General features: G+C 44.0%; 2 protein-coding genes across 4 annotated transcripts in view; both read right to left on the bottom strand.

The window, feature by feature from the left end:
* The window catches only part of VSIG4 (V-set and immunoglobulin domain containing 4), a 9,539-nt gene extending 6,533 nt beyond the window's left edge, over positions 1-3,006 (bottom strand). For both annotated transcript variants that reach the window (XM_042480517.1, XM_042480518.1), the window contains exons 1-2: positions 2,862-3,006; positions 1-94 (exon numbers count right to left, since the gene is read on the bottom strand). The exon at positions 1-94 is cut by the window's left edge and continues 269 nt beyond it. In XM_042480517.1, coding sequence (XP_042336451.1) covers positions 1-94; positions 2,862-2,919 — 152 coding nt within the window. In that variant the 5' untranslated portion in view covers positions 2,920-3,006. The remainder of the gene's footprint in view (positions 95-2,861) is intronic.
* Positions 3,007-7,026: 4,020 nt separating this feature from the next.
* LOC121936786 (heat shock factor protein 3-like) lies at positions 7,027-24,547 on the bottom strand. 2 transcript variants are annotated; one of them, XM_042479363.1, is made up of 13 exons: positions 24,382-24,547; positions 21,874-21,982; positions 19,742-19,869; positions 17,888-18,012; positions 16,920-16,995; positions 16,491-16,552; positions 15,148-15,229; positions 14,511-14,656; positions 13,749-13,976; positions 11,853-11,958; positions 11,085-11,150; positions 10,072-10,138; positions 7,027-9,084 (listed from the first exon to the last, which is right to left on the bottom strand). In XM_042479363.1, exons 1-13 carry the CDS (start codon positions 24,505-24,507, stop codon positions 8,750-8,752), a joined length of 1,656 nt encoding a protein of 551 aa, XP_042335297.1. In that variant the 5' UTR covers positions 24,508-24,547; the 3' UTR covers positions 7,027-8,749. The 2 variants fall into 2 exon arrangements, with proteins under 2 accessions (XP_042335297.1, XP_042335298.1); XM_042479364.1 differs by having other exon boundaries at positions 8,949-9,084; positions 10,020-10,138; positions 24,382-24,546.
* Between the last annotated feature and the right edge of the window lie 191 nt (positions 24,548-24,738).

Here is a 24,738-nt window from a genome sequence, read left to right as displayed (position 1 = left end):
TTGAAGCCGTCCAATGGTTTGTAGACACATGGCAGAGTGACCGAGGCTCTCCAGGTACCATTGACCACTTGCTTTCCGGACAGATCTAGAACACCTGGGAAAAAGAAAATAGAAGACGATAACAAGACAGAAAACATGTTGGCCATTTAGCAAATGCAAACAAAAATCCATCAGTGATGCTTTTAATGGTGAACCGAAATGCACAATATACTTGTTGCAAGCTTTTGGAGTTCCATGGGCTTCTTCTTCGTCAGGCAAGAGGTTAAACCAAATAGGAGAAAAAAAGAACAAGACAGTTGGTCCTCCAACATTTGCAGCTTTGACTTTTGTGTATTTGATTGGTAAGTCCTCTCTAGGAATTTCTAGGTCCTCCAGCGCAACTCTGCCAGAAGTTGACCGTAGACTAAATAAGTGTCTAAACTTGGAAGAACCCAAAAAACGGAACACAAAAGGGAGCACCTAATGTATTTATTGGTTTACTACTGTGGCATAAGTGTGGCATAGCCATAGAAACCCACTGGATTACCTTCGATAAGACACTCTCTCTCAGCCTCAGAGGAAGGCCATGACCTCCTCTGACGAAATCCTGCCAAGAAACCCCCGTGACAGTCTTGCCTTAGGGTCACCGTAATTGCAAAACACATTGAAGGCACACAACAACAACAACAACGCTATCTCTACTTCCCTTTAGAGACACATTGTTCTTTGCACCATTTTGCTTCTGGGGCCAGGGATTCTTGCATCCAGCCACGCTTTTGCATGCACCCTGCTTTCCCAAATTCAGGTCCCATGGACAGCTGCAGGTCCCCTTCCCATTACTTTCAATGCAACCGATGGAGAAAACAGAAATGGCGGAAGCAAACCTTTCACACGATTGTGTGTGTCCCTCAATCTGAGTTGAGTGCTGGGCTGTTTACAAAGGAAATGTCACGGCGTTTGGGGTTTCCTGCTAGAAAACCATCTTCAGTTTTCGGTGGAAAGCTTGTGGGGAACCACCTCTGTGGCTGACATTCCTCTTTCTGTGAGAATGAGCTGCAAAGGTTCTCTGTTTTAAAAAGAGAGAGATGGATGGATGGAAGGAAGGAAGGAAGGAAGGAAGGAAGGAAGGAAGGAAGGAAGGAGATGCTCTTCTAGCATCAGGAGCATCCCCAGCTGCAGATCATAGGCCACAAAACCCACTGGGCAAGTCATACTCTCTCGGCCTCCTCTGAACAAATCTTGCCAAGAAAACCCCATGATAAGTTCACCTTTGGGTCTCAATAAGTCGACTTGAAGGCATACCACACAAGCGCTTCCTCTCCACTTCCCTCCATAGCTATTCAAGGCTATTTGCAAGCCATTATCCCAACAAAAAGCCCAGCAGCCAGGTAGCAGCCATTGCAACACCAATATTGACAGCACAAGCCAATATTCAAATCACACCAACTCATCCTTGTGCACGTCCTAAAGTGATACAGGAATAACGGCTGCCTTCTTTGATTTCCTAAGAAACCCATAAAATGGTGGGGTTGAGAACCTGCAGCATTGGAAAAGAAATGCTCGTTTCAGAGCATTTTGCACAATTCTGTATGGCTTCCTAAGCACCAAGGGTGAGTAGTTCAGTCCGATTGCTCAACATGGTGGCAGTCATTCCACATGAGCATCGCATCTGTGTTTTTTCTCCAGCGTAACAGGCGTAAGCAGCATGGCCTAGTGGTTTTGAGTGTTGGACCAGGGTCGAAGCCCCATTCAGACACGGAAACCCACAAAGTGACTTTGCTCTCAGCCTCAAAGGAAGGCCATGGCAAACCTCCTCAGAACAAATCTTGCCAAGAAAATCCCTGGATAGCTTTGCTTTAGGGTCGCCATAAGTCAGAAATGACTTGAAGGCACACAACAACAACAACAACAACAACAACAACAACAACAACAACAACAACAGATGTAAGAGCCAGCACAGTGCATTGGGTTCAAATCCACACTCACACATGTAAACCCTCTGGGGCTTTCTCCGACAGAGGAGGCTAAATGTCTCACGAAACCACACTTCCCAGGATCCCCTAGCACTGATCCAGGACAGTTATAAATGGTCTCAAACTGGATTATTCCTGCAGTGTGTTTTGGACCATAGGCTAATGCTCAAACCACTACACCACCAAGTCCTAAAAATGTCACCCCTCCCGATTTCTTTTCAACCAGCACCTCCACCAAACCTCCTAATAATAACAATAATAACAACAATATGTGTTTATATCCCACCTCTCCCTTTGGATCGAAAACATCGACGAATGGTTAAGAAAATTAATGGAGATGAGAGACACAGAATGAATGTCAAGAAGAATAAAAGAGGAAAACAATTAGACAATAGAAGATGGCTGAGAAATAGTAACAGAATCATGGAAAAGGAAAACATATGCGGGCAGGAAAAAGAAGAGTATATAAATAAGTACTGTATAGGTTTTTGTTGTAAATACGTTGTCAATGTTTGTCTAGGCCAGGGTCTATGTTGTTGTAAATGTTGAAAGTATGGATGCATGAATGTTAGTGTTACTAATTTACAAGTACTTCCTTAGGATTTGACGAATGCAGAGATGCATCGCAGGAGGCATTTATCTTAGGAGAGACGTTCCCTCTTCTAACAGAAAAGGGTTTTGAAAGAACCAGCATTTTGGGTAATGATTAAAATCCTTCACCTGAATAAATGGGGACACATCTTCGCAATGATTTAAACAAATCTAGTCAAGTCACCCTGCAGCTGCACCCCAAGAGCAATACCCAAATGTCAAAGCACTGTATCATAGATGTCCTTTCCTGGGATTCAACAATATCCAAACCCCATCTTCTTATCCTGAATTGCAAAGGGAAAAGGGTTTTGGACTTACCTTTTCCGGAAACGATGCTCACAAGCATCAGAAGCCCAAGCCAAAGTAGCATTTCCATTGCCACCCAGTTATTTCCCCCTTCCTCCTCTTTACAAATGAGATGCTCTACTACTCCCTTAAGACCAGGAGTGAAGTAAACACAACTTCCTTCTCTTCCTTCACTTTATCTGCCTTCCCTTAACAAAAAAAAGAAGAAGCAAGCAAGCATCTTGCAATGGGTTGAATGTCACAGAAATGATAACAAGAGCAAGCAGATGAAGAAGAATGGAACTTTGCACTGATTTAAATGTATATCTTCACACTTTCTATTTTGATGTAGGAAAGCATCACATTTTAAAAAGTGAGGGGACTGATGTATTGTCAAATACCCATTTTGCTATTTGAATTATTTCAGCTACATGGAGATGGATAGATGCACTAATATGGTTTTGCCAGGGCTTCGGACAAAAAGATATATGCTTGCTTTTCTTTTTAATCGGGTGCCTTGGTCTCAAGGATCTTCTTCCAGCAAAACAAGCCAACGCAGCAAATGTTGCACCCATTATATCTGGTTCCAGACACACAATGCTTTAAGGGATTTCTGATAGCAAAGGACAAGGACCGGGCTGCTTAGACGGCAGGCATTTGGAGAAGGTCAGCTTAGATCCCTGGCCTGGAAAGAGCACCTAAAAAGTCTGCAAGACATGTCAGCTGGACGGAGATTTACCCCAGCAACTTTTATGACACTGTATTAGAATATAAGGATACTGAACATGGGTCCCCCGTTCTGTCCAGATTCTGGTCTGTCCAGGAATGGGATAGAAATGCATTTTATTCAATGAAGCTGGATTCTTGATTTGCATGGTCTTCTATTTTCTTCTGGGTTTATTGCGGAAGGAAATTCCTCTTCATCCAGGGAAAGGCAGCACTCCAATTGAGGAATTTGGTGCAACACGGTGCAAATTAAGAATTCTCCCAAAGAAGGAGACTCTGCCATCCTCCAAGGCAATCTCTTCCACCGTCAAACAGTTCCTGCAGCCGAGACGTTCTTCCTCAAGTTTAGGTGGCATTCCTACATACCATGTTTTGGTCCTGGTTTTGGCACCGGTTTTGGAAATCTCAGGGCCAGGGTGCTCCTGACTTGGCAACAATCCCAGTCTAAAAGCATCCTCAGACTCATTTCATCCTGCAGCAAAGCAACTTGTAAAATTGGAGAGGGCTACTATCCTCTTAATGCAGAAGAAAAGATTTCGGCTGATGCTTGTCAGGCAAGCAATGCCTTCTCCTACACAATCATTAGAAAAGTACAATCATCCAAAATCCACAAAACGGTGATACCTTTAGTGTTGTTGTTAACCACCCTCGAGTCGATCTCAACTAATGGCGACCCTGTGGATGAGACGTCTCTGAACTTTATTGGGCCAACTAAAATGCAAAGTATCCATACTGCAAGCTGGGAGATTCAGTTCCTGAAGCAAATTCCTTTCCATTTTGGTTGGCCCACCGTTTTGTGGATTTGGGGTGATGCTGTACTTTGCTATAGGGCCAATGTGGCTAGCCCTGGCTATGTTTTCTGGATATGAAGATACAACAACCATTAGAAGTGCAAGAGCCCTCTCCAGTTTTCATGTTGACAACCCTACCCATCATCCCCTTGTTGCCCCTTGGCACAGAGCAACCCACCCATTCCTTTCTAGGCTCAGAGGCACCCTAGAAGAGGTCTTTCCAAATCAGGGAATTTGCATTACTGTACTTAACTTCTTTTTTAAAAAAAGAAGATGCTGACATGAAGGGAAAAAGGGATGCATGTGCTTTCCTGGAGCTGATTCATGCTGCTTTCTGTATGTGGGTGCAATGGTGCATGTAAAGACTTTCGCCTTCCTTTCCGCTGCAGTTGCCACAGAGCTGCTCTGAAAAAGGGGGAAGTGGAGATCTTCCACTTTCCGGCTGTGAAGAGCGAGCTGCTGATGTCATTGTCAAATTCTGAAACCGGATGCGCTTACCCTGCGCATGCACTTTCAATCCCGTGAAACTCTAACCTGGGAATCCTCATGACATCTCCCTGGATGTGCCTGACTGAGGATTGAGGGCTACTTTGGGCACTGGGTTAGAGACCAGGGTTCGAATCCCCCCCCAGGTCATGTAAATCCATGGATAACATTGGGCAAGTTGCACTCTCTCAGCTTCAGAGGATGGCAATGGCAAACCCCCTCTGAAGAAACTTGCCAAGAAAACCCCATGATAGGGTTGCCTTAGAGCTGCTCTGTGCCAAGGGGCAAGGGGACGATGGGTAGGGTTGCCAGAGTGAAAAGGCAGCTTGAATATTGAGGAAGATCTGTAATGGATCCCCCACAGAAACAGAGGGGCAACTGTATATATTTTTTAATATTTTCAAGCCATGCTCGAATGTATGGATGCAGAATCCATGGAAATGAAGGACCAACTGTGTTTGTAAAAATCACATACCTCAACATTTCACAGATGAGAACTGGTTCAAGTGTGTCCAAGCAATGTCCAAGTGTGGTCAAGATGGCAAAAGCAACTACTGCGGAAGAACACACAAGTTAAGGGAAGTTGTAGCAGTTTGCTTTTGCCTGAGCCTACAGGGAAGGTCCATACGCTGCCCTTCCTCTCTTCTCAGCCCTGAGTAAGTCATTGAACTGTGTGCAGCAGTGGAAGTAAGCGGAGGGCAAAAGGAATGGAGACAAAAACTGGGACTTCTTTAAAGCAGCTGAAAAAGTGGGATGCCAGAGGATTAACCTGGGCTCTCGTTTGGAACCTTTTATGCAACTTTTGTCAGCTTGGAACTCTTTTAGTTTTCAGTTGTACAGAGTTGTGTGTATGCGCATGCATTCCTGGACATCCTCCCAAGACTCCACTCCTAACATCTGTCACTTTCTTAATTAAGAGAATGGAGCCCTCCTCTTCTCTTTTCTCGCTGGGACATTTCTGCACAGCTTTGCAAAAAATACAACAGGGAGGGAGCCAGCTGCCACTTCTCACAGTACTTTGGGTTGTTTTCAGATGACTCCCACAAACCACAACCAGCATCCTGAAGCGAAGCAGAAGCACCGCGCCTCCGGATAGCACAAAAGCCAACAAAAAGCATTTTAGAAAGAGAGAATACCCCCCACACACACCGCAAATAAAAAACATTAGAAAGAGTTGGAGTTTGCTTGAATGCATCAAGGAGACAATTCCGCAACTGGCTCTTGCAGTTTGCAGATCAAGATGAATGCAAAGAGACTCACACAGAACCAAAGCAGCCTATTTTAAGACCTGGGTCCTTCATTTCCATTTCTCCAAATGGTTCAGATACTTACTCAAAAGTAGAGTAAGTTTCGATACCCCCGGCTGCCTTCACACCTTTCCATGTCACCTTTTCTAACTTAAAATAGGAATGAATTTCTGGATGCAGTTCATGTGAAAATAGGCAACCATCCCTCCCCTAAAGGCACCAGATCCTGACCCTGGAAGCTAAGCAGGATCAGCCTTGGTTAGCACTCGGATGTTGAACCGCCAGCAAATGCCAGGTGCTGAAAAGGAACTATTTAGGACTTCCTTGCCTAAGAAAACCCTACAAAATTCAAGGGGTTGCCCTAAGTTGATAGGAGACTCGAAGGCACACGCAAACACACACACAAAACCCTTCAGGACTGGTTAGCTTTAAAAAGAAAATATCCATTTTTCAATACCAGAAGTAGGCTTCCAGTTACCTCTGGAGCTGTTTTGTTTGGTGGCTTTGGAAGGTATTTTTCACAGTTCCTATAAACCCTGGGGACAGGAAAATGGCACCCACAACCATGAAGTCCCTGCATTTGTTGTTGTTACTGGGTGCGTTCACATCCTTCCAATTTATGGAGACCCTCACATTTCAAGTTTTGTTGGCCAGATTTCAAAGGAGGTCTGCCATTGCCTTCACTCGAGGCAGAAAAAGCATGACTTGCTGGCAAAGGTGATTCAAACCTCTACAAAAATACTATTAAAAGCTATAGCAGAGGTATTGAGGCTGTTGACTGCAATGTGAGATGCCTGTCCCCTGGATATTCTGGAGCAATCTGTGTGCATTTCAGTATCACAGTACAATGCCTTGACTTGACCCAAGGCAGCAAATGTCCATCCGTTGACCCGTGTCACTGATCCAATCTGTTCACATGCCTGGGAAGAGAAAGACACAGACATCTGCTGGTTTGCAAACCTGGAATTTAATGGCTTGTGCAAGGTTTCCCCGGGCAGCAGCCCCACATTCTGCGCGCATCCGGCCTCATGCTGACGACAGGAAACTTACAACATTTGACACTTTACAAAGACAGGGAGACTCTGCTTTTGTGTTTGCCTGGAGTACTGCAGCTCTGTGGCAATTCAAAAAGGCAGCCCCATCCCAGTATTTTTGCTCCTCAAAACTGTTTAAATCTAAATCCATCCATTGTTTGAAACCAAACAGCAGACAAGATGCAGTGTCTAGGATGTGAATGGCAATTCAGGAGGAGCAAGGCTGCCTTGTGCATGCAAATTACACAAAACCAAGGGATTCTTTATTTTTAAAGACAGCACTGGCTCTTTTCCCTTCCAGTTTGATAGCATTTGTAAAAACAAGATGTCATAATCGGTTCGTCTTTCAAGGGAGAGATGTTCCTGGCAGACCTACATTCCCTTGCTGTATAGAGCTGCTTTTCAAAAACTTCCTGCATTGATTCAGATCCTGAGCATCAGAACATTTACTTCTTTGGAGTACAGCTCCCAGAATCCTCCAAATGGGTGGGGGATTCTGGGGGCTGTAATCCATAAATCCCAAATTCTGGTTTACTTTTCCTTTGGCCAAAAAAGAAAGGGCCAGCTGGTCTTTCCTTCCAAAAGTTACAGTTCGCCATTCCTGTCTTTTAAAGGCTTGGAAGGGGAGCTGGTGAACAAACAATGGCAGCAATGGAAGCAGCAGAGTTTAGTTCCTCCCAGGAAAATAAAGTAACACGGCCAATCTTTTTGTATTATGGTTTTGAGCGGAAAAGGAAGGAACAAGATTTTGACCATGAATGGGAAAAAGATGAGGGAACAAAGCAGCCGAGGATCTGCCAGGTAACAAACAGCCCTCCGAAAGCCTCAAAGCTTTTGAACCCGAGGTTGCAGCTAAGGAGAACATAACCACAAAAACAGAGACAACATTAAGGGTATCTTTCTTTTGGAGTATCTCCACTGATTTACTGAGGACTGGTGACTTGCGAAAGCCCTTACCAGGAGCAGATTTGCATGCAATGTGCATGAGAAACCAGCTTTTTGCAAACTATCTAAAGAGCCAGCGTTGTTTTACACATATTGGCATCGTGGTGTTTTTTTAAAAGAATGTATTTAAAATGTAATGTTTTCCATAGGAAACAGACGTTGCCCACACCGTTATCTAGAGGACAATCTAAGAATATACAAAGTGTGACACAGTCAAAGACAAAAACTGAAAACAGTGGCAAAGGGGCAGGAGGAGAGGGTTGCAGTTCAAAACATATTAATCCTGAAAGAGTCAGAAGCCACTTGCGGGGCAACATCTCAGCGGAAAAGTAAACGTGATTGTGGAGTATTGGATACTATAAGAATAGATAGCTGGAAAACTTGTGTATTAATAGGCAAACTTGACCATGAGATACAAAGGGCTGCCCTCTCAATAGAACACCTGCATAGAAAAATAATCAGAGAACAGATGGACATTTGCTCTTCTCTGCCTGTTTTTAAAAAATGAAAGTCAGTGCAAGCACAGCTCACAGTGCTACTGCCTTCCTTGGACCGCACTGTCTGGTAAAAGACACCCTTCTCTTCATCCATGGAGGAATTCAGACACTCGAAAAAGAGGGAGAGGCACAAGCCGACCCCGTATTCTGAGTCCTTTGAAAGCCAGGGAGCAATTTCCTGAATGTCTCTGGTTCTCAAGATGTGTCTATTTCTGAGGCCTCTTCTATGAAGTTTGCAACTGGGCTGAGCAGCAGGAGAGGAAAGAGTTTATATTCCCCGCTGGCGTCTTCTGAGATAAGGGGGGTGCCCAGGGACTGATCCAAGGGGATGGCACCGTCGGCGTGGTTTGTCGGATCCAGGAGCTGTGGTGACATCTCGCTGCTCAAAGGAAGGGGAACATCGGGTCGCTCCTCCGAGGGAGTCAGGAGAACATCCTTTGTATCTCCCGCCTTGCCTGGGGTCTCATTCAATGAAGGGTCTTCAAACAGCGAAAGCAAAGGGTTCCCCCTGTATTGGATCAGCTGCATGTCTGCGAGGGGCGGAAAAGAAAGAAATCCCTCTATGAACAGAAAGGCTAGATGCTGGGCCACACATACAGTCGCCATGGGAAATGCAAGCAACATCCAGCAATCCCTTGCATGTCTGAAAGGACCATAGAGGTCAATAAAACAAGACCCATTGCCTCAAAGGTAACCAATTTAGCACAGGGAAATTGCAAACAGAAAAGAATGCCCTTTGCATTATGTACATGAGGTTTTATCTGGTCAACCCAGAATTCTTTTGTTTGCCGTTTTGCTTAAGTCTCTGCGTATGAACTTACCGTTCTGAAAATGCACACAGAACCCCATATTTCTTTTTGTTTTGTTTTTTAAAAACAGCAAAAACGGTAGTATTAAACTTTGTGAACGGTTGAAAACAGCACCTGAGGAACTGAGCTGTTCCCCATAAAAGCTCCTGCTAAAATAAATCAGGCTTAAAGGCTCCATGAGGCTACTTGTATTTCCCTCTTCTTCCTTCCTTTCTTTTTATACTCAAACAAACATAGCTATCTCTACATTTATAAAATAAATAAATAGCAGAGCAGAGCAGGCAAAATGCCAAATGCTTATCTAAAGAGTTTTTCAAAACCCATCCAGAAAAATGTAGAGATGTATGAATTGGCTAGCGGAAGTTCCCAAGGGAGGAATACTACACAAAAGGGCGTCCCTCGGGGGTCTCTTTGTCTGAATTTCTGGTGGGCACAGGCCACAGAAAAGCAACCAGTCGCTCCTCCGGCCAAAAGTGACCTTAAGGCCTGGGGAGGTTCGTAAGGATGAAGGCTGGTTAATCGCCCAGTGTGTAAAGCTAGCATGCCAACTGCAGATATTGAAAGACTTAAAAGACTGAAACCCACAGGGTTGCAGGGCATTCTGCCCCACAGTGCTGACACATTCATGCTCAGCTTTCCCAGACTGCACCAGGTACCTGAGGAAGAGTCAGGTTTCCAAAGCAATTCACCACTCTCTCAGCTGCTCACCGTTCTTCCCCGAGGATTCCTGCTCGCTCATCCCAGCCAAGCCTGGGCTTCCTGGCAAATCTTCCGTCTGGGGAGAACACAGAGAGAAACACATTTGAGAAGGTCTTCCTTTCAGTTATTTCTTTTGTCTATGTCTTACCAAATGGGTAAACAACCTTCTGCAGAAAGTGGAAACGCCTGAGTCTCTCCCAGTGAAATCAATAGGACTCGGTAGGCTCCAAAACATTCATAAACATAAATGTGCATTGTTTGCTTGGTCAATAACTAAGAAAGCTTGGCCACTTGTGCATTGATCTTTAATCCCCTCTCCGCCCTCCTTTATCCTCCTAACAGTCCTGATATGTATTTATTTTTACATTTCCTGACATTGTGCACAATTTTCAGGCATATCTGTCTGAAAACGGCATGGAAAGTCCTCCCAAAAAACAGTCCCAGACCCATACAGAAAGCCCCCGCCCCCCCCCAAGAACCCTCAAATATCTCTATTTTCATTGGTGATCTTCTTCAAATGCTCACTATTTTGGGATGGATTCCAACTAAGGGAAAGTTATTTGGGAGTACTCCTGCGCCAAAGGAGCCATTTTATGGCATTTATTATTTCAGAAAGGAGCAAGCTGTGCTGAACAGAAAGCAGGGGGAAGATTACTTCCTTTGGATGTGGAAAAAGATCAAGGGGTCTTTTGGAAAACAAATCTGAAGATGGTTCACCAATAGTGAGAGGCTTCCATTGCCTCCTCCCCTCCTTAACCAGGGTTGTGTTTAGTGTAACCATGGCACAGGGTCAACACACCCCGTGGATGTGATGCCCAGAAACCCAGAAAATGCCACACACGGAGAGAATCTACTGTTCTCTTTATTGGGCAAACATGATGGAACGATGCCATAGCTTTATTCTGTCTCTTTCATTGCTCACAAAGGTGAGCTAAACAACTGTTCAGCAGCAAAGCCTGCTCCGCAGGGGGCTGTCCAACTTGTTTACTCTGCCAGTGAGTAAAAACCCTGATGCCACTTACATTTTCCAAACCAGCAGGAGCTTCTGACAAGTTCGCGTCCAAGACAGGAAGCTCCGGACTGAAAGTCTGAAAGCAGAAATCAAGAAAATAAGACAGTTAATAAGCTGTGAACATGACTTACAAATACTGTGACGTTAAGACCACTGCCACCAAGGCAGCCACTTGAGGAATGGTCTTTGGCATGGCATCCAAGAGATGAAACTGCTTTAGTAAGAGGCGCTGTCTCCAAAGCCGAGCTTGCCATGCAATGAGTGTTTAGAGCCAGCACAGAAAGCTTTTGAGAGCTCACAGTCAGAAGCTGCATGGTCTGCAGAAGATTTGTTCCCCTCCTTTTTAATGGCTAAATTATTCTTACCCCCAATTGCAGCCACAACAGAGCAAAAAGGAGGATAAGGGCACAATTGAGAGAAGAAAGAGAGGTTTGATTTAGTTTTAAAATGCAAACAAGGATGAAAAGGAGTATTAAAGTAATCTGATAAAGATGGTCTAAGCAAAACACAAAGCAATGGAAAAAACCAGGGAATGAAGACAATAGCTCTGCTCTGGGCACAGGCAGGAAAAAGACCCAAACGCTAAGACTGGCATGCTGGGATGAGTCAGTTCAGCTTTTCACTGAGTTATCATGAGACTTGGTGTTACTTCAAGCCTGTCTCTAGCCAGCGACAGGAGAAACGCAGGAGGATGTGGTTTATAATACAGAGATGCTACAACTACTGCTCATAATGCACAGCTGCCTCTCAAAAAACCAATAGCTGAAAGCAGACTCACGTCGGCAATGGCATCTGAAGCATAGTGAAGCTTCTTTCCGGAGAGCATGGCCTGCAGCTCCTCAAGGCTCGCATCAATACAGTTCAAGAAGTCTTGAATGTCATCCCTGTGAGAGAAAGCAGAAAAGCTACAGGCAAAAGAGCGACAGGAAGACGGGAGATGGCATTTGCTACTGCGTTCCTGGAAGAAATCACAGCAGACAAGCTAAAATCTGACTGGAATCTGATGCAAGAAGGAACAGTTTGGACATGTATCTTTCATCCCAAGTGACTAGATAATAACTCAGTAAAATAATAATATCAACATATATATTACATCAGTTGACCGGCAGATCCTCCAGGGCTTCAAAAGCACTAGCAGTGTGAGAGAACAGAAAAGGTTTTGCCTGGCACCAAGGGAAGTACAGAGGCGCTATCATGAGAACATGTCTAAGGAGGGAACAGAAGAGGCCTTGGTTTGAATATAGGTCACAGCCTTATTCAAGTGTTCCAAACAGGGTTAAAGTAAATGCACAAAGAGTAGAGATAAGCACTCCGGGGTCTGTTTTCATGCTCTTTTCAGGACTGACATCCTTAGAAAACTGGAAACATTGGAAAATCCCCACTGCTCAACCCCCACACATCTATTTTTATTCTATTTAGGACATCTGAATTAATTGTAATTTGTAAGCTTGGGCCATATCTTGAAGTCTTTAGCTTGTATGCCTTTGACAGGGCTGACTCTCTTTTTATTTTTGGACACTGATGGCCCATATAATTAATAAGCATCACCAGCAGCAACAGCAATATTTTTAAAACATGAAGAACCTCAAGGCAAATCCTTGACGTTGCATGTTCCAGTTCCTTCGGTCACACAAGGTAGACTACAATTAGCTGAGCACCCTGTGCTTTGGACAGGGACCATAGGCACACACCCAGCACAGCGCCTGGAGTTTCATATTACTTTGCTCTAAGCATTATTATGTCACACGTCACAGCAAGAGCAAACAGCTGGTGCAAGAGAGAGTAACTCTTTTATGGGAAGAGCCATAGTAGTAGTTGTGCCCATGGCTTTGAATGCTGGAGATCTCAAGGCATGCTCATGTCTTGGGAAAGAGGGCTCCGAATGAGCCATGCAAGGAACTCTGGATATCCTTAACACAAGAGTACAGATGAAGGATCACTTAACATAGATTAGTTGTACTAGCTCCGGAAAAGGATATTGCTTGCTTTGTAAATTTAACACATTGGTGGAACAGCGACATCCTAGCTGATTTCTTAAGCCTGGAACAATCCTTCCCTGTTATTAAACTCCTGCATAAATACTAGGATCAGCACTGGGCAACTGCATGTGGGGACAGGATTCAAATCCCCTTACACACACAGATGCCCTTCAGGCCTACCATCGTTCTCTGCGGACCTTCTCAAAATGGTGGACAGGAAATGAAGGTTTCCTGTTGCTATTTTGAGAACGACTGCAGAAGAAAAGAGGTATTTGAAAATTATGACAAAAAGTTTTTAAAGCAATTTTGGTGGCATTGGGTAAGGTTGGGGGATGGAGGAGGCTTCTGGAAACATAGAAGTGGTTCACAAGCCAAGGATAAAGTGGTGAAGGAGAACCAATTCTCCTCCAAGGTAACCAAAGGACTTTTAGGAACTCTGGCAAGACATTTAAAGATGCTGCTGGAGGAAGGTACCTATCAGTAAATGTAAGGAAGTGGAACTGTATGCACTCAGGACAAGGAAGAAGGTAAGAAGGGCTGGAGAAAGTCAAAGGCTGAAGACAAAGAATCAAGAGCTGGTTGTTAATGCTTGGTTTGCATCCAGTCAAGAGCATCTCTCAGTTATGGAGATTACTAAGAAATGTGAACTGAATACAAACCGAGGCCATGCCATGCAATCCTGGAACTAGACGTACCTGTCGAGCAAAGATTCATTCTGTGCCACCGTTTGGTTTTCATTCAAGATGGAGTCGATCATTGTTGCCGGATCTTCACCAGTGCCAACTTGCGCAGGATACAACTCCACGGCATTGGTCTTCGGTGGTGCATCCACAAACTGAACTGGGCCATCGATCTGCGCATGCTCCAAGGTCCATGGTGCTTCGCAGACTGGAATACTTTCTCTTGTGGATGTCTGGGCTTCTCTGAAAATAGTAATAACAATAACAATAATAATACTAGCAGCAGCAGCAGCAACTGAGAATATCATTCACTCAATGCTTTTTAGCACACAATGCCAATACATCAACAATTTCTTTAGAGAAGTTATTAAATGTCTCAAACTGCCAATGAGTAACAGATGTTGTAGCTCTGAATTTGCAGGACCTGATAATAACAGGGCATTGTAGAGGTCCTTCATACATAGGGCCACCGTAAATCAAAGTCAACTTGACAGCCATTAATAAACAATTTCTCCAGACTCACATCCCTTTACTCTCTTGGACTTAATAATATTAATAATAAATTGTTTATTTGTTAACTGCTTTTCCTACGATCAAAGCGGTGTACAATATCGTTAAAAACAGAAAATAACAACAATTAAAAATTCACATCTAAAAATACATATTAAAAAAAGTAAATTCAAACAAGATTAAAAACATATAATAAACTATTAAAACCATGAATTATTGTATATCAAAGACTTGAGTCAAAGACATTTCCCTCTCTGCATTCCTCACCGATTCCCATCCGTCGTGTGCACCAAAGCCAGCAGCTTATCTGTCCCATTGCCATAGTCCTCCTCCTCTTCCTCTTCTTGGGCGTCTGTGATGTCGCGAATTATAATCGAGTCTTCGCAGTCTGGACCATGCTCCGAAATAGCAGCCTGTGGAGACAACAGCACTAAAATCGCTGCTCTTCGTGAATGCCTGTTTTGATTTTCACTTAATAAAAACAATGCTGATTTCTATTACAGGGTCAGAGAGTTAAAACAAAATCTCCTAGTCAAGTGAAAAGGGATCATCAGAGCATTTGACCCTCAGCAGTAAAAGAAGGGGACATGCAACAACCTTTTTATTCGAAACAGGGTTGCGCAGGGAGCCTTTTCTATGGAGTGTCTGTGCTGTATTTTTAATTTTCATTATTGTTTTTTTAAACCATTTAAAAAATTTAACAGCTGTTTTAATACAGACTCGTTTAATTGTGCTTTAACTTGTTTCATTTTCAGGTTCTTAGCATCATCTCACTTGAGCACTGTTTTAAGTTGCCTCGAGTCCCGCTTGGGGACAAAAGCGAGACATACGTTAAATAAATAAATGCAGTATTTTACAGTATCAGCTGGTTTGACATCAAGAAAGAAAGGAAAGGAAACCTTACTGTTTCACAATTCTCCACAGGAATGCGAACGTACGAGCGACTATACTTCGAAGGGGAACCGCCTGAAGTGTCGGGCAAAGGCCTATGAGGGAAAATAACATATCAAATAGGAATTTAGCTTAACTGCTTTTTAACTTTTGCACCCAAACTCGTTATTGTTGTTTTTTGTTTGGTCGTCTGTGTTAAACTGTAATGTGCTTTTAAAACATTGACTCTTGGATGGAAGTGTCACCCTAATACAGTAAAAGATCCTTTTTTGTCCTTATATACCAATTAGACTGGAAGGCTGCCAGGTTTTGCTACCATTCTGTCTATGTAATCTGCATTTTTGAGGTTATGGTTGACAACCGAAACGTTCACAGGTTTGATAAAAACCCTGAAATTTGTCAAAGATGATTATTTATTTTGTATGGCGCTTGAAGGCAGGAAGTGAGAAATGCCTCGATTCTCAACACAGTCAAAGCAAGGGAGGGAAATCCTCTGTACTAACAAGGTCCCATCTCCTCCAGCAACTATTTTAAGCTAAAACCCAGTACCTTTAGGGCCAGATGCCACTTGAAAAGAGTTCTACACACAATAAATCACAAGTCTCCAGGGGGAAAAAGAGAGATAATCATCTTAGCCAACCTCCCCTTCTTTTTGTTCTTTGTACCAGAAAAAAAAGAAAAGAAATGGAAACTGTGATACTCTTGTTATGGTTTCCTTGGATGGAAAAATACACGCACAGAAAAATGGGCAACCATGATACCTCTTGGGCAGCATTTTCCAGGGTGTGTCCATGCCTTACAGAAAACCTTGGCTGGTTCATATATCCAGGGTCCCGACTCAGACTCCTCACCATTTTGAGTTAAAAGCATTTTGGGTAGAAGGCACATTCTTGCCAGCTTTTTTAAACACTTCTTTCTATACCTTTCCAGTACGAAAGTAGTAACACCTAAAATGCTCAAGTACAGACAGGACTATTTTTTACAAGACCTTAATATGCTACATAAAGACCAATGGAAGGAAACTATCAACTTGGAATTACGATGTTTTAAGATGATGCAGCAACAAAACGGGGAGGAAAATCCACACAATCAAATCTGGCATTTTGCCTTGAATGAGACACTGCAATGATTACCTTTTGAGGTGGACAATAAATGCAATTCAAAGTTGCACAATAAAGACTACACTGCAGCCAGAGTGCCTAAAGTGAACCATCTCTGTCTGTTCAGCCTCAGTCCACCTTTTCATACTAGGAAACCTGCATCTCTAGAGAAGAATATTCTGTCTGGAAAATAAACTGAAGAGGAGACGGTCTTTTGGTGTTCATTTTGGGCACCAAAATGATTGCCACAAATTACCTTTTCCTTTTGAGCCCCAGAATGCAGTTTCCTCTCATCAGTCCCAATATAAATTCAAGGATCTGAAGACAAAAAGAGAAAGAGAAAATTAGGAGCTTTAACTATAACTACGCAAGGTCAGCAGGACTCAGTTATGAAGGCAAAACCACAATATTCAGTCTCGTAAATCAGAACAGTTGGCATGGATTTAAGAAAGAAAGAAAGAAAGATAGATAGATTTAGATTTCCCCCCTGAACTTCTAATGGTGTTTTCAAGACTCAGCAGCATTTCAATCCTAGACCAACATTCAAATGACTACTCCATTCTGGATCAATAGTGGGATTTATCAGAAAAATAGTTATCAGAACAGCCTTCAAAACATCCAGAAAGCCACTTGGTTGCTCAGTTATGCCCTTACTAGAGTATTAAGAGACAAGTATCTCTGGTACCTTAGATAAGAGCTGCTGCTGTTGGCTGTGTTTCTGGCGCAGAGATGCCACTTCCTTCCAAAGCGCTTTGTTTTCCCTGAAACGAGGAGAGGAACAAAAAAAGACAAACGAGTAAGGAAGAATAAAGATGTTCCGGAGCTTCCTCTGCACAGATACTCAGCTCTACATGGTCACTTCACACATTCTATACATTTAAACATCAGATACATCAATGTGAAACAGATCTAAAAATTAGCAGAAATTCAACTTTAATTCTCTATGTTTAATTCTAAACTTATTAGCATCCTTCCCCATCACATATATTATAAGCAAATCAAATCTGTCCAAGCAGTCACTCTGCTGGAATAATCATTCCTAAATGTACATATGTCTGATATTCAAAATGCTCCAAAACTCCAAAACTATCCACTTGGATGGCTGAGATATTGGCTCCTTTGCTTTCTCAATATACTAACTTTTTTCCCCTGCACAAAAGAATTTAAAATATTGTATATAAAATTACCTTCAGGCTATGTTTATAAAGCATATATGAAACATAAATGAATTTTGCGTTGAGACTTGGATCCCATCTCCAAGATTACGTAAATATTTCACAATCCAAAAAAATCCAAGACACTTTTGATCCTAAGCATTTTGAAAAAGGGATACCCTAAATCCATGGATATGGAGGGCTGACTGTACCAACTACTGATACTGAACTGAAAGGAACCAAATTGTGTGATATCAATTACAAGTGCAGTGTGTTCAGAAGCACTGGTGGCAGCAGACAACGGTTTTGTAAAATAACAACAAAGGTTCTCAGGAGGACTTAAGGGCCAAATGTCTGCCCATGTCTCTAGTAAAGGCACTGGCTCCTAGCCCAGCACAGCAACCGAGACTCTTGCCTGCAAAGAGCTAAAGATCAAGGCAGCTTCACTGGCAACGTAAGCAGCTGTGAAACACACAACAAATGGGCTCACGGGAGGCACCTTTTCATACTCGCCAGCTTGAGGTCCATGTTGTTCTGCTGCTCCCGCATTTCCTGGACTTCGGAGAGCACCTTGTGCAACTCGTCTGGGCAGACTTTGAGATCTTCTGCTCTCACTGTGGACACCTACAAAGAAGCAGGACGGGGGTGATTCGTCAGAGAGAAAGCTAAGAGGGAACAAAATACAAAAACACGGAGAAGGCCCTCTCTTTCATTCCCGCCAAGCATGCCTGCGATGATGGTGAGACTGAGAGAAGGGCCTCTTCGGGGGATCTCAAGGCGTAGGCTCAAAATGGGGGGATACAGTGTACCTGGGCCATATAGGCCTTTATCGATCATAACCAGCGCTTTGACTTGTATCTGCAAACAAACTGGCAGCCAGTGAAGCTGCTGTACACTCACAACTGTTTCTAGGAGAGACAGTCCACTTTTATTTTCCAACAACTTGGGGGAAGGGACCAGGGGCTAAAAATAGTAGAACAGGGTCATGCTCTCATGCCTCCTCCTCTCCTCTTGCTTTACCCAGCATTTCTTCAAATGAACATGTCTCTCTTCCCCCGTTATCTCTCTCGCTCTCTTCCTCTTCTCTTTCCCCCCTTTCTTCCACTCTGCAAATTCCCACCATCTAAATGAACATTCAGCAAAAAGAACCAGCATCTGGGATCAGAGAACGTCCAGCTTCATGATCTCTTTCCCAGCTACAGGCGCATGATCCAGCTTCTCCAACATGGTTCTGTCAGGCCAAATCACTGTGCCCATCCGTTCTGACAGCCAAGAGAAAGTAGGACAGAGACTTATCTCCTGACCTCACAGCTCCAGGATTATGGAGTTAATTCCACAATCATTAACGGCAGCATTAATTAGGTCTCTTTTGCCACAAGACAGGGTTGCCAGGTGTGGACCAGGTGACCTAACTGTTCTGTTGCCATGCCCAAATCCATGGTCCTTTTGATGATTTTTTGTTTTACACCAGGAATTACGTCAAGAATAAGACAGATAAGACGGCTTGATCAAAACTGTTCACTGGAAGCACACGGAAGGTAGAGCGCACCCCTTAAATGCAGACACAAGTTCAGTAAGATGGATTGTTTGAAAAATAATGATTAATAATCCACATTCAGAGAGAACAGGATTTCATGACCATCAATGCCAGCTCCCAAGTGAAAGGTTTTCCATTTCTTCCTGGGAGGAGAAATCCTACAGGCCACGGAGGACAAAAATGTTCCCTTTCAGACCCCGTGGCGCGATGTTCTGTACTTCTGCCTGCAATGCAGCTGCAGTCATCTGACACTTTACAAGCGAGCGCCATACTCTGCAATTCAATTCCCATCCAACTCGTAAAAACAGCGGGAGAAACCCAGCGGCCATTTTCCCTAAGGTTATGAGGGATCCTAACCACTTACTCAACGGAAACAAACATGTTTACCAGCTTCTTCCATGGCACAGACCAGAGCTTTCACAGCACATGCAAAGACCTTCTGTTCTCAGGATGGAGGCCCTTCTCTCCAAAAAAAGGGGGGAAGAGAAATCTGAGGGAAATACTCTATGCACAAAAAGCACAGTAGCCAACAATTCTGGAAAGTGCGCTGGTCTGGCCAAGAAAGAGGCAAGAGAGAGAGAGAGAGAGAGAGAGAGAGAGAGAGAGATGCCTGTTCAGTAACTTTGACAACAAAAAGCTGGTTTTGCCCCCCAAAAAAGGAAAAAGACACTTGCCTTGGTCCCTAACTACTATACCACTTACTACTCAAACCAGAGCGCAAGCAGCAGCCAGCTCTCCTCACCTGCACCTAAAGTCACAGCAGACCCTTTCCACACCCCACCTTTCCATTACACATATTGCAGATGGGCACAATACCTTCCGTTTGATGTTGCCCAGCAAGTTGGCCTTCCCTCGCTTGAAATACGGATGCTGAAACTCAATGGCGCAGCTCTTGTCCGTGATCATCATGCCGCTCTCCAGCGCAATCACCTTCCTGAAGCCATCTGCAGAACACATTGGGGGGAAAAACAACAACCTCCTTGTCGCTCTCGGAAGAAGACAACACAAGCCTGGCTCTCTGCCTTCCTTTTCCATGACAGGACTACTCAGCTCAACAAATCTGAAATGAGGAACCCTTCGGGTCTCAAGCACTTCAGATAAGGGATACTCAACCTGTATGTAATTTGTTCTAAACCCAAGGTTACACTAGCCCAAGTGCTAAGGGAGATGTTAAGGAAAAGTAATAAAACAGCCGCAATATCTATAGGGGAGACAACACTGGGATAACTGTCCGCACCATGGGCAATGACATCTCAACCATATGACTTCCACCTCTCTATTAGGATGGCTAGTATCTATTACCACGTCTTTTAGGACCTATTTAGGATGTCTGCTAGGAACAAATCTTTTAGGAATATTTATCTCATGCAAATTCTTTCCAGTCCCCAAATTATGGGACAGTTACGAGAGGCAAAAGAAAGCGTCCGTTGCTATTATGCCGCCTCCTGGCAGAAAATTGCCCCCCTCTTGCCTACAAAGCTATTTCTAGGGACTATTTCTAAGAGAAACAAATATTTCTAAGAGGGAAATAAATGTGCATCTTCCCAAGACTCAGATCTAGGTGCAGAAGGGAGCAGGACCAGTTGGAAGGGCCAAGAAACAAATGCAGACTGGAAAAGGTGCCACCCAAGATGCCTCCTGTTCATGCGGTAAATGATGAATTAAATTAGCTCCTTTGCCTCTTGGCAGGAACATGGCGGTACATGTCTTTCTGTGCTAAAAACAGCTCAGAGGGACAGTCACTATTTTCATCCACAATTGAAACAGATAGCATGATGTGCCCAGCAGGCTCCTTTTGCCAACATCCCAGCTCTTTGCTTCGTGTGAGTCACTTCTCCCGGTGTCAACTGTGCCTTCTGGCATCCTCTGGATGCCTGTGCCAAAGCAACTGAATGGTCAGCCCCAAAGCAGAACCAGAAAAGGAAGAATCAGGACAAATTTCCAGTGCTCTAAGTTCTGTAAATCATGTTATCTGGTTTACCACATTTGATCCAGATGTTATATTCAAACACACTCAAGCACTATGTGAAAATTATTGAAGGAAAGTATTTGGAAATAAAGAAAACAGTGTAGACTTCCCTTACATTTAACTAAAAATGACTAACCCTGAATGAATGGTGTTTTTTAAAGACCACATACCTGACATATCTTATATCAAAAGTTTACTCTCTGCGCTTTTTATAGGCTCCACTTCAAGTTGAAAAAAACACAGAGAAAGGCAAACAGGATTCTCTAGAGATTAAACACTTGCCCACACAAGCCCTCTGCTCCTTGTAAACCTTAAATCTACATTTTAAAAGAGGCGATTTAATAACATTGGCAAGAGGCAAGCTTCCTCACAAAGGCTGAATGACTCTCCTTCTGCATTTTTGCTCCTTTACTGTCCGACATGGAAACAATAACTGCATCAAACTGAATGTTTGCACCAGACGACATCTCTCTGTGTTGAGCTTTTGAGAGAAAGTCACTGTATTCGTATGGGGATACTCACAGGAGGATTTGACACCAAATTGATGGTTATGTTTTCTGTTTTAAGACACCCCTTCAGTTCCCACTCCCAAACCAGTAGTAACTTGCATCAAATATACTCCAACGTCATGCAGGTTGGAAGATGGTTGGCATCCTCACGCCAAGCAAACATGTCAAAAGAAACTCTCAAGAAAGAGAAGGGGATGAGTAGTGGTTACGTCCAATAGCTGTGGCTGATCCAAACTGAATCCCAAATTGTCATTCCTTTTGCTAGCACACTAATGTTTCCAGCAATGGAGAAGCTAACTACATGAGCGCTTTAACAAGACCAGGACTCACTTTCTTTGGCTAAGCCTACATTACATATCCAGCATAGGAAGAAAGAGAGTGCCGGGGCCTGAGGCTAAACCTCCTGCAGACTGACTCATAATTCATTGTGAGGAAAAGTGACACCGACACTGAGGAGCTTCACAACTTACAGATGTTGAGCTGCCGAATGAAGCTGGACAAGTTGTTGTGCTTGAAATACTTGGGAAGCAGCTCTTTGGCAAACCTCTGCTCATCCAGGATGCAGAAGTTCTGCCCATTCTAGAAAGGGAAAAGAAATATGGATAAAGAGTAAGGAACAGAAGCTAAGAGTCTCCTTCCAAGGAATCACACCTTAAGCCAATTTCCCTGGTGAAACTCACTAGCATGCCATGGGGAAAAGTAGGCATCTTTATTGAACCCTTTCCTGTATTGTTATGTATTGTTTATATGTATTATGCTTTTATCTCTTAGATTATGTGCCATGGGCAGGTTCACTTATTAGCTGTGTGTCATAACCCAAGATGGACTGAAAGGCAACCGGGATTAGGAATAATCGGCACAATCCCAGGATGGCAAGCCTAGATCTGCATGAAGGCTCAGCTGGACAAGCTCCCTGCAAATGCTATGTCAGTAGGACAAAAGCCACAACATGCAGAAACAATGCGCTCACCCTGAGACTGTGGTTACAAGGCAGTTTTGTATAAGCCCCATTACCCTAGGAACAGTACACCGTACCCTCCCATAATCCCTGAGTAAATTGCTAACGGCATTTTAAATCTCAATAAAGCAAAACAAAGCAGGGAAGGGTTGACTTCAATGGCGCATGAACATTTTGACCAGTTCTAACTACAGTAGTCCCTCGGGTTACGAAATTAATTTGTTCCGCGGCTCCGTTCGTAACCCGAGTAATTTCGCAACCCAAAAAGGCTAGCGGCTAGCGCTGGAAAGCCGCTAGCCGCGCTTTGCGGTTTGAATTTCGCGCCGGAAAAAACATTCGTAACCCAAAAAAAACATCGTAACCCGGAACAGTTTTTTCCTATCTATTTTTTTCGTATCCCGGAAATTTCGTAACGCGATCAATTCGTATCCCGGGGTACCACTGTAGTTTTGCAAAGAGAGACAGAAGTTGCCTTGCAAAGGGAAGTCAGAAGAAGGCAACCTTCACGGGCGGAAAAGCTACTTCTGCTATACTTCAGGTAACTGGCAAATCCAAAAAGCACGGCATGAAATGATGATGAAGGGGAAAGAAACGCACCATTTAGACTTTCAAGAGAGGAATGCACTTTTCTCCTTGAGAGACCCTATTAAACTCTGGACCAAAGAACAAGGTCAAGTATTCTCCGGAGGCAGCCAAGCGGATACAGAGTCAAAACATGTAGCTGCGCGTTTTTAATCTGCATTCGTTTGGTTGCCAAATAATTTCCTATACGTTTATTTAGGGACGCAAAGACCGCACCCTCGCATAAGCAAAGCACACCCGCGTAATGCATTTAAATGCAGGATGCTCAATGCTTGTTATGTTGCTCCTTTGGCCCCTAAACCAGGGCAAGGGCCAGCCTTCCTCAGGAGCTTCCCTTTTAGTTCCTGGGCAGATCTTGCGGCACCTTTGAGACCGACTGAAAGAAAGAGGTTGGCAGCCTGAGCTTTCCTAGACTCAAGTCGACTTCCTCAGATGCATTTAGATGCAGTGATAATACGAATATGTAGAGAGACCTTGCAGCCCCTTTGAGATGAATTGAAAGACAGAAGTTGGCAGCAGGAGCTTCGCTAGAGTTCAGTTTACTTTCCCAGAGGCATTTGGGGGAGCAGAAGCCAGGCACAGACATACACACACACACATATATATATATTATAATTTACCACAGACATATATATATATGTGTGTGTGTGTCTATATATATATATATTGTGGCAACCCCATGGGCAAAACCGTGGGGTCGCGACCCTCTCTCAGGATAGCAATGCTCATCAAGATTGAGATGTGGCAGTTCTGCTGGCAAACCATAGGATGGTGACCCTCTCTCAAGATAGCAATGCTTTATCCATAATCAGATAGATAAGTCCATGCTGACTTAGCCGGTCTTCACATCCTGCTTCCACTGCAAAAAGGGCACGTAACCCAGCAAATGATTGTAAGGCAAACGACGGACTAATGTAAGCAAAATGACAAGAAAAGGCCCAGAAAGCTTGAAAGGAGGCTTGTGAAGCCCACTCTCATCTCTGCCTCTCCTTGCCACAACAATATATATATATATATATATATATATATATATATATATCTAAATATATGTATCTGGTGGGAGTGGGAACTGTGTATGTGTATATCTATATCTACATCTATATCTATATCTAGCTCAAATACATATTTGTTGGAGTGGCAGCCAGGCAGAGACACAGTCGACACTGAGGCCTAGGGAAGCTCATGCTGCCCAATAATAACAACAACAACAATAAGGCAGAAGTTGGCAGCATGTTGTTGTTGTTGTTGTTGTTCGAGTGTGTCACCCAAGGTCCCTCTCCATTGCTAAAAACGGCTGGACCTACTGAATTTACCCAAGGATAGGTTTCCTTTGGGTCCAGTCCACACTGCTGGAAATAATCCGGCCTGAGAGCTCTCAGGGAACTACGCTTCCCAGGACGAACCCCCAGCACTGAGGCCTAGAAAAGCCCTCTCTCACCGGGCTCCAGGAGATGACGTCGTCGCTCGCGGGGTCCTCCACCAGCGCCCACAGCTTCGCCAGGAAGCCCGGCACCGGAGACACGCCACCGACCGTCGTCGTCATGGCTCCCGCAACCGCCGCCATCTTTAAGCACGAACGATGCCCCAGACGCAACGCGTATCCACGTTACGTGCGGGAGGCGTGGCCAGAGGTTAGGTTCGCCCGCTCATTGGATGGACCGCGCAATGTCAGGTCACGCCCCCTCTTGCATAGCTTGTGGTGGCCTCGCCCCCGGGGAGGAGCCTGGATGGTCTCTCAGTGACGTCACCGCGGTGTGGGCGGGGCCGGGGAACCCTGGCGGAGGCTCGACTTTAA

The sequence above is a fragment of the Sceloporus undulatus genome, chromosome 7, assembly GCF_019175285.1.
Source record: "Sceloporus undulatus isolate JIND9_A2432 ecotype Alabama chromosome 7, SceUnd_v1.1, whole genome shotgun sequence".
Taxonomy (NCBI): domain Eukaryota; kingdom Metazoa; phylum Chordata; class Lepidosauria; order Squamata; family Phrynosomatidae; genus Sceloporus; species Sceloporus undulatus.
Note: the sequence above shows the minus strand (reverse complement) of the source record. Positions and strands in the feature narration are given on the sequence as shown.